This window comes from Mandrillus leucophaeus, unplaced genomic scaffold (assembly GCF_000951045.1).
Source record: "Mandrillus leucophaeus isolate KB7577 unplaced genomic scaffold, Mleu.le_1.0 Scaffold1154, whole genome shotgun sequence".
Classification (NCBI taxonomy): domain Eukaryota; kingdom Metazoa; phylum Chordata; class Mammalia; order Primates; family Cercopithecidae; genus Mandrillus; species Mandrillus leucophaeus.
This window is the reverse complement of record NW_012099810.1, coordinates 24,474-34,696: the sequence shown is the minus strand read 5'-3', so window position 1 is coordinate 34,696 and position 10,223 is coordinate 24,474. Positions and strand designations below refer to the sequence as shown.

At 37.3% G+C, this 10,223-nt stretch overlaps 1 protein-coding gene across 3 annotated transcripts in view; it reads left to right on the top strand.

Moving 5' to 3' along the window:
- FAS (Fas cell surface death receptor) overlaps positions 1–9,096 on the top strand; it is a 28,527-nt gene extending 19,431 nt beyond the window's left edge. For 2 of the 3 annotated variants that reach the window (XM_011998141.1, XM_011998135.1), the window contains 6 exons: positions 2,235–2,343; positions 3,890–3,951; positions 4,103–4,165; positions 5,352–5,425; positions 6,685–6,706; positions 7,456–8,436. In XM_011998141.1, coding sequence (XP_011853531.1) covers positions 2,235–2,343; positions 3,890–3,951; positions 4,103–4,165; positions 5,352–5,425; positions 6,685–6,706; positions 7,456–7,787 — 662 coding nt within the window. In that variant the 3' untranslated portion in view covers positions 7,788–8,436. Of the gene's footprint in view, positions 1–2,234; positions 2,344–3,889; positions 3,952–4,102; positions 4,166–5,351; positions 5,426–6,684; positions 6,707–7,455 lie in introns of all 3 variants that reach the window. The other variant, XM_011998148.1, reaches the window with a different exon arrangement.
- Positions 9,097–10,223: the final 1,127 nt, after the last annotated feature.

The following is a 10,223-nucleotide window of genomic DNA, read 5'->3' as shown; positions in this document are numbered from 1 at the left end:
TTTTAGCACTTGATATCAATATATTTATTTGTGTATTGTCTACCTCCATCCTGAGAAGGTGAAGTCTTTGGTGATGAAGGCTTTATCTTATTTCCTGCATAATATTAAACTTCTAAAAAGTTCCTAGCACTCAATAGGCATTTAATAAACACCTATCAGATAAATGAATTTTTTAAGAGAACACATTACATGATGCTTACTAATAGCAATACAGTGACTCACTTTATTTTTAAAGTAAATTAATGCAAATGTGTATATTATTTAAAATTGTTTATTTTAAGATAACAAGCCTGATAGATAATAAATTTTGGTATAAATATGTTAATGCTTGTCAAAACTCATCAGTATGTACCCTGTCTTTTGATGAAAAAGTAATAAAAAGGGGAGAACAAAGAGAACTGTCATGCTCACTAGGCAGGCCGAGTGCAGTTCTGACAGCAATGCAAGAGAAATATTGCTATCTCCGTCATACACAGGATGAAATTTAGGCTTGGCGAAAACAACACTGTTAAAGATTTTATAGCTCTTCAAGATTTGACCAAAGCCTTTAAAACTTCAAATGTTCTTTTCCTTATTACACTATTTCTTATCAGGGTTTGTGGACTTTGGAAAGTAAAATGAAAAGTCAGAGCAATGTGAGTCAGTTTGATAATCTCAGTGTCCAGTAACAGCTATCCCCACTCTGAATATATACCCACCAACCTCTCCCCTTTCTCCAAGGAAGTTGGTTGTTGGCAAAGGCATTTCGTGCAGTGCACTTTGTCATTCTAACCTTCCTTTGTTTTGTATGCTCCTGTTGCTAATCATCCTATTTCTATGGGCTTCCGTCACTCTTTTAGCTTTTGTCTTGGGAGACTTCCTGGCTCTTGACATGACTTTTACAATAATCTTCTCCCCCATTGTATTTATATATCATTAGCCTACCCCGCTCCCCTTGTGTTTTAGAAGAGTTTTGTTGTCTAGCATCCCTGCATACTTCCCACCCTGTTACCTGCCCATGTCCTGTTCATACACTTGCTCCTTTTTCCCTTGGGCAGGCGAAAGGAAAGCTAGGGACTGCACAGTCAATGAGGATGAACCAGACTGCGTGCCCTGCCAAGAAGGGAAGGAGTACACAGACAAAGGCCATTTTTCTTCCAAATGCAGAAGATGTAGATTGTGTGATGAAGGACATGGTAAGAGTCTTAAAAAGCAATTGAAAGAGATCAATCTTGGAATTCCATGTAGAACCATTTATAAGACAATTTGAAATTGGGGCCTACTGTGGTGCTGTGTTGACACACAGGAAAGGGAAGGACAGGTAACTAGGGTACCGCAGGACCAGGTACTGAGCTAATTACTGGTCTAGACTTTTATGAGTAAGTCTAGGCAATTCTTACAGATATAGGAGAATGACTAAATATGAACCCTAGGAACAGGGTTCATCAGCTCAAATCAAAATCTCAGAAATTATTTTGTTTCTGGCCTTGACTTATGCTTGTATAATAGTGCTTGTTCATGACCAGAAAAAGTTCAGAAGCCTGCAGTTACAAGGACACAGAAATCCAACAGTTGGGTAGGAATGCTCCCCATTTCTTTGGAGATTTAGTTGTTCTGATAATTCCAGCTGGGGACCTGAATTTTCATGGATATCCCAGTGTATTCTAAGGGCCCATATTAAAATATAACACAAGTATTTCTAGTTTTGTTTGACATGGAGAAACCCCTGGACATAAAGCTTTTCCCCTCCCTATTCAGCCTATAAAGCAGTGTTTCTCGTCCCTGGCAGTGCATTAGAATTGCTTTGGGAGCTACTAAAAATGTTTCATGTTTAGGTCCCACCTCAAGGCAATTACATCAGAGTCTCTGAGTGAGGGCCTTGGTACTTGGTATTGGCTTGATTGAGTAAATCTAGGGTAGAGCCTAACATTCTACATTTTTACAAGCTCCCAGGTGATGCTGATGCTGCCAGTCCCCAAGTCACCCATTGAGTGTTAAGGCTAGAGACTAGAGGAACAGGGGAGACATCTAAGCAATGGCGAGGTTTGTCTTGGTTTGTCTGCTAAATAATTGCTGGCCATTTCAACCTGGGGTTTCCTGTTCTGTGTTTAAACACCAACTGTATTACTGGTGTCATGCTGTGACTGTTGATATAAGCAGTGGATCTCAAAAATGCATGCAGCTCCTGCCCACCATTTTCATAGTCCACTTTTAATTAGCCGCTATAACTAATAGTTTCCAAACTGATTTTCTAGGCTTAGAAGTGGAAATAAACTGCACCCGGACCCAGAATACCAAGTGCAGATGTAAACCAAACTTTTTTTGTAACTCTGCTGTATGTGAACACTGTGACCCTTGCACCAAGTAAGTTGTAGTCTTTTTCTGATTAAACCACTAGCTATAACATGAGAGTTATCATTTTCCTAGGGAGGTAACACTGACTGAGAGTTAAGAACTAGGGTTCTGGTCTTGCTTTGCCACCAAGCAACTAGATGACCATTTGCTTATTTAAACATTAGTGAACACTTCCTGTGTAGGTGACACTTTGCTGGCCACTTAAGCTAAAGATGTGAGCCAGACACATGCCTCGTATCAAGCTGTCAGTCCAGAAGATTATGAAATATTTGGAACTACTATTATTGTAATCAAGAAAAGCAATGGCTATTGTATTTCGGCAGCATGAGAATAGCATCAGAAGAGACTTATGTTCCAGGTGTTACAAATTATACAGGAAAACTTTTCAGCTCTGCCTGAGGAGATGGAGGTGAAGACGTAAACGTGTCTCATGGCTTGAGTCTTGAAGAAAGAAAAGAAAGAGCATTAACAGGTGCACACGGAAGGAATGCACATTATAGGCAGGGGAACAGCAGCTGCAAAGAGACAAAGGAAGCGCAGGAAAACAGAGTACATGGCTGGAGTGTAGGAAAGACTAAGAAGGGGTCAGGGCTGAATCATGAAGGGCCTTGTCTTTCGGGTTAAAGAAGTTGGTTTTGACCCAAAATTAGAGAACCTGACTTGTAATTCATCTTGGGAAGCTAATAGGCTTAAGAATTAAGGGCATGATGCTTTATGTTTTATTTGCTAGGAAAATTTTATGTACAGTTGTCCCAGGCTCTCCCCTGGCCCCAAGTGTCTGAGAATACCCCTATGATGACAGGCTAGGTAGGCACTTGGGAAGCAACTGACTTAGTAAAATAATAACAATAATAGTAGTTCCAAATATTTCATAATCTTGATTTAATTTTCTTCTCATCATAACCTTTTGAAATAGATAATATTACTTCCATGTTATTGATGAGGTAATAGGCTCATGACAGTCTGACTTCCCAAGCTCACCTAGTCAGGTAACGGGCAGAGGCTGTGAACTCAGACAACCTGACTGTGAATGTCTGTCTGTCTGAAAGAAATCACATATGAACCTCTTGAGTCTCCTGATCACCACCGTATGCTAAAAGTAGCAGCCTCTAAGGGCCAGCTGAGTACCCTCCCTGAGCCGCTTCATGGGCATGGCTATCACCTGGCCATTTTCTCAGCTATGGGAATTTTTTGGAATTACTCTTGGCAGTTTAAGAGCTAGTTTAAGCTGTAGGATTTATGTGTTCAGTTTATTACCAGGTTTAAGTTTATTTTTGTGTCTACTTCATCTCTCTTGTGTGTCACTATTTTCCTATCTTCCTTTAACTCTTGAAATCTTAAAACAGAGTCATTCCTTATGATATTTTTCATCCAGCCATCCAAATTATATCAACTTGTGCCTGCTTTAGATACTACTCTAGAAATATTTGAGGGAATATGTTTGCCAGAGATGCAAAGACGAATAAAATGGCCCCTAATTTATAATGTGCCATTGAAAATGATCAAGGAATCATTCCTCCAGGCTTTTGAATTTCCCCTGTATTTTGTTTTCTAGGTGTAAACATGGAATCATCGAGGAATGCACACTCACCAGCAACACCAAGTGCAAAGAGGAAGGTAATTATTTTTTGACGGTTATATTCTCCTTTCCCTCATCCCCATGGAAAGATGTGAAGAAAAACCAATCACTCTTGATTATTTGAGAGTCCTTTGTTTAATCTTAAAGATTGCTTATTTTCATATAAATGTCCAATGTTCCAACCTTCAGATTCCAGATCTGATTTGCTGTGGTTATGTCTTCTTCTTCTCCTAATTCCACCAATTGTTTATGGTAAGTTCTTGCTTTGTTCAAACTGCAGATTGAAATAACTTGGGAAGTAGTTCACAAAGATTTGCCTTATTCTTACCTATAAAAAGCTACCAGTTCGGTAGATTTATGTATTGTTAACTTCTTGCCTCTGAATGCAGCCTTGAGAGCTGATAGATAAGAACAAATGAAATCATCCCTCAGCTAGTTTCTGAGCAACGGTTTTGGGGCATTGAGTGGTATTCTAATCCTTCCTATGAATAAGGGTTCTCTGCAGCAGTGGAGTTGGCCAAAAATCAGAAGTAATTCTTCACTATTCATTGAGATCTCCCTATGCAAAAAGAGAACACAGGAAGCAAAGGCATTCCCAAGAAACACATTGCAGGGAACGGTTAAAAAACTTGTACTTCTCTGCCTCCTCTTCCTTGGCCTAATGGCTTGTTTTTAATTATTTCTCCTCATTAACTTAAAATACTATGGGAACACATGTTATACAAAGGTGACTCAGTAGAGTCAGTAGAAAAGCCAAAATTAGGTATAATCATAATTAGTCTAGAAAAATCCCTTTAAGTCATTCATCAACTACAGGGTCACACCAACTTTCGGTAACTTAGAAATATCCAATTTTCCCTTCTCTGTCAGAACAATTCTCTGTTTCTTCGGTTCAGTTGAAGAAGAAAGTTTGCCTTGCCATTAGCAGTTGTTTAGCTGAAAATACATTTGGGATATTTAAACACTATAATTGTGCTCAGAGACATACAGATTCTTCTATCTCACGTTGACGTTAATGCATACACCTACTGAGTATGTATACTTGAGTTATTTGTGTGTGTATTTCAATTTCTGGGCATCCATAGCAAGTTGATGTTGACTTGCTTGTTCTGCAGCTTCTGTGTCCTGCCATAGTCTTGCCGTCCACATCTTTGCTGGACAGGGAGTGGTGCTTGCCATATAAGTCAAAAACCATCTTCATGCTAGGCCAGCTCATGGTAATTAGATGACTAATTAAGATATGTCCTTTCACTAGAACACTTGACTTGGTGGTATGAAAGTTTCAAAATCAGCTGCCTTCTGTGGTGTTTGGCCACTTTTAAGTTTCAATGAATTTCTCCTTTTCCCTTCTTATACTTCTCTTAGTATGAAAGTATGTTCTCACCTGCATTCTACAAGGCTGAGACCTGAGTTTGATAGAATGTCTTTGTTCTTTCAGTGGTGATAAAGAAAGCATGCAGAAAGCACAGAAAGGAAAACCAAGGTCCTCATGAATCTACAACCTTAAATCCTGTAGGTATTGAAATAGGTATCAGCTTTCCTTAAAAAAAAAAAAAAATAGAGAAATTAGTGATTTGGCTTTTTGTTACTTCCTTTTACTTTTTTGTTTCTTGTTTGTTTGCTTCATTTTGTTTGAGATGGAGTCTTGCTCCATAGCCCAGGCTGGAGTGCAGTGGTGCAATTATGGCTCACTGCAGCCTCAAACTCCTGGGCTCAAGTGAACCTCCTGCCTCAGCTGGGACCCTGGGACGACAGGCATGCACCACCATGCCAGGTTAATTTTTTTTTTTTTTAATTTTTTATAGAGACAGGGTTCACTTTGTTGCCCAGGCTGGTCTCAAACTTTTGGCCTCAAGCAATCCTTCTGCCTCAGCCTCCCAAAGTGCTGGGATTATAGGTGTGAGCCATCACATCTGGCCTGTTACTTTCTTTATTTAAACATTGCTTGTGTTTGTGTGTGCATAGGTTAAAGGGGCCTCACAGATGAATTATGATATGGTACCCAATTTAAAAGTAAGCTTCTACACAAAAGCCGTAAGAATCAACAAAGGAGGGAATTGAGAGTGTGCTGAAAATGAGCTGAAAAAAAAACATGGCCAACCTCCATGTTCCGTGTTGTTGTTATCCCTGCAGAGAAACAGCCTTTACCAGGCATGGGTTCAGTATCCAAGCCTGAGCAAAGAGATTGCTCTTAAAGTTTGTCATAAAGGCTTAACTTTCTCTGGCTGCCGGTTGACCTTATGTCTCACCATATCTTTTCCCAACATGGTATCAATACATTTCCGATAGCAAGAAATACGCCGAGAAAAGAAACCAGGTGCACTTGATGGAATTATTTTATTTGGGACCAGGGCTCGGTGGGAGTTAGGATTCTTTAAATTAATATGGTAAAAAAAATTTCAATTTGAGCCATTTTCTGGTTTTAAAAATAAGAATAGTTACAGGGAAGAAAATTTTAGAGTGGTTATATTTATCGTTTAATAAGTCTACATGAAAAATAACCTCAACCTATTTTATGAATTCTTTAGGTTTCTTGCCTTTAAAAACTGAGACAATATTGCTCAGTTTCTGGCAAGGCTGGAACCTTTCAGAATAAAAATTGAATGGTAAAAGTATGCTTCTTAATCACTTAATCTAGCTTCCTAATTTTATACATCAAGCAACTGATTGTACTTCTTTCTGAATTAAGGAAAAATTAGAAGTTTACATTTAGAATATGCTAAAGATATATTTTTATTTATCTTTCTCTGCTTCCATTTTTTGCTTTCTAGGAAACAGCAATAAATTTATCTGGTAAGGCTTTTATTGTTTTATTTCATAGAGATGGCTTCCTTTAGAGTAATAGGCCGATTTCAGAGTAAAATAATGTTGCTACTTTCAGTGACGTATTGTGGGATCTTGTTATTTCTCATACAATTTTACCTGCTCAGCATAAAGCATTTATCAGGCAATTTGTTTAAATTTATAATGAATACTCATAGATAAAATAATCAAGTAACAATAGGACACAATAGTCTGAGGCTTAAGAAACTTCTCCTACATAATCAGCTAGATGTATTACAGAACGCCTGCCTAAACGAATCTAGAGGTTAAAGTGCACTGTAGACTCAGGTATTATCGGTGAACCCAACTCTGTAACAACATACATGATTCCATTCAGTTGTTCTTTGATCTGTGATTTAGGGATAAGATGATCATAAACTCTTTGCTTATACTTTTAGATTTGTGGATCATTGATCATTGGATCCATGAGAGATGTTATAGATGATCTTTTCCAATCCTCTTATTTTATAAATGAGAAAAGAAGACACAGAAATGTTATATATTGTGCCCAGGTTATTTAACAAATTACCGGGTACATGGCAGGATTTGGAGTTAGAACTCAAGATTGCCTTGTTTCTGTATTCCCGCAGTCAGCTCTTCACAGATCTTTAGGACTTAGCTATATTCTGAAGTACTATAAAAAGAGAAATAAACATGGTTTTCAGTAATGGGAATTTCATTTAGAAAAACAAATTTTTAGACTATTTTCTATTTTTCAGATGTTGACTTGAGTAAATATATCACCACTATCGCTGGAGGCATGACACTAAGTCAAGTTAGAGACTTTGTTCGAAAGAATGGTGTCAGTGAAGCCAAAATAGATGAGATCAAGAATGACAATGTCCAAGACACAGCAGAACAAAAAGTTCAACTGCTTCGTAATTGGTATCAACTTCATGGAAAGAAAGATGCATGTGACACATTGATTAAAGGTCTAAAAACAGCCGATCTTTGTACTCTTGCAGAGAAAATTCACGCTGTCATCCTCAAGGACATTACTAGTGACACAGAAAATTCGAACTTCGGAAATGAAGTCCAAAACTTGGTCTAGAGCAAAAAACAACAAATTCAGTTCTGAGTATATGCAATTAGTGTTTGAAAAGATTCTTAATAGCTGGCTGTAAATACTGCTTGGTTTCTTACTGGGTACATTTTATCATTTATTAGCTCTGAAGAGCCAACATATTTATAGATTTTTAATATCTCATGATTATGCCTCCAAGGATATTTAAAATCTAGTTGGGAAGACAAATGTCATCAAGAGTAAATGCAGTGGCATGCTAACTACCTAAATAGGAGTATATGCAGAGGACGAAAGATTAAGATTATCTTCTGGTATCTAACATATGATTCTGCAGTATGAATGTAATCAGTGTATATTAGTACAAATGTCTATCCACAGGCTAACCCCATTCCATGAATCAACAGAAGCAGCTATGACCTTCTGTTGGAATGTCAGTTACTGAACAGGCCACTTTGCCTCTAAATTACCTCTGATCATTCTAGAGATTTTACCATATTTCTAAACTTTGTTTACAACTCTGAGAGGATCATATTTATGTAAAGTATATGTATTCAAATGAAGAATTTAAATAAGGCTCTACCTCAAAGAATTTTGCACAGATTAATTGTATCATAGAATACAATATTTCAATTGTGAATTCACATAGAAAACATTAAATTATAATGTTTTACTATTATGTATGTGTATGTCTTTTACCGGCTCAAAACCACCTACTTCTTTCTCAGGTGTCAAAAGCATTTTGAGCAGGAGAGTATTGCTAGAGCTTTGCCACCTCTCCATTTTCTCCTTGGTGCTCATCTTAATGGCCCAATGTACCTCCAAACATGGAAGTATCATCAAAAAATTACTTAATCCACCAAAAGGCAAGACTACCCTTAGAAATTCTAGCCTGGTTTGGAGATACTAACTGCTCTCAGAGAAAGTAGCTTTGTGACATGTCATGAACCCATGTCTGCAATCAAAGATGATAAAGCAGATTCTTATTTTTCCCCCACTCCCCAAAATGTTCAATAATGTCCTATGTAAAACTTGCTACAAATGGCAGCTTATACATAGCAATGGTAAAATCATTATCTGGATTTAGGAATTGCTCTTGTCATGCCCTGTAGGTTCTTAGATTTAAAAGCCTTCTCATTGCTGCTGCTATCCTACATTTAAATACCTTTGAAAGTTTGTATTAAATGTGAATTTTAAGAAATAATATTTATATTTCTATAAATGTAAACTGTGAAGAGAGTTAAAAACTGAAGCAGATGCCTAGAACCACCTAAAGAACTTCCATTTATAGAGGATTTTTTGCCCCTTGTGTTTGGAATTATAAAATATAGGTAAAATTTTCTGGTTTTCTCTTTTTTGGTAGGGGCTTGCTTTTTGGTTTTGTGTTCCTTTTCTCTAAATGCTGCTAAATATAACTTGTTTATGAATCTTTAATGCTTCTTGGGTTTCTTAGAAGATACTACCTTTTTAACCTTAACACTTTTAGCAGGTAAATAATTATTTCCATAAGTTGCAACTGCCAAGAAGACCTCTTCCAAACAGCACATGATTATTTGTCAAACAGCGTCATATTCCAGATACTGGAATGTGGATAAGAAAGTATAAATTTCAAGGGGTAAGTTTTATTATTATTATTATTATTTCATTATACTTTATGTTCTAGGGTACATGTGCACAATGTATAGGTTTGTTACATACATATACATGTGCCATATTGGTGTGCTGCACCTGTCTCTTATACACATCTAGATGTGTATAAGAGACAGCATGAATTCATCCTTTTATATGGCTGCATAGTATTCCATGGTGTGTATTTGCCACATTTTCTTAATCCAGTCTGTCACTGATGGACATTTGGGTTGGTTCCAAGTCTTTGCTATTATGAATAGTGCCACAATAAACATACGTCCACATGTGTCTTTATAGCAACATGATTTATAATCCTTTGGGTATATACCCAGTAATGGGATGGCTGGGTCAAATGGTATTTCTAGTTCTAGATCCTTGAGGAATTTCCACACTGTCTTCCACAAAAATCCCACCAACAGTGTAAAAGTGTTCCTGTTTCTCCATATCCTCTATTGTTCCCTGACTTTTTAATGATCGCCATTCTAGCTGGTGTGAGATGGTATCTCATTGTGGTTTTGATTTGCATTTCTCTGATGGCCAGTGATACTGAGCATTTTTTCATGTGTCTGTTGGCTGCATAAATGTCTTCTTTTGAGAAGTGTCTGTTCATATCCTCGCCCACTTTTTGATGGGGTGTTTGTTTTTCTCTTATAAATTTATTTGAGTTCTCTGTAGGTTCTGGATATTAGCCCTTTGTCAGATGAGTAGGTTGCAAAAATGTTCTCCCATTCTGTAGGTTGCCAGTTAACTCTGATGGTAGTTTTTTGTGTGTTTTTTTTTTGCTGTGCAGAAGCTCTTTAGTTTAATTAGATCCCATTTGTCAATTTTGGCTTTTGT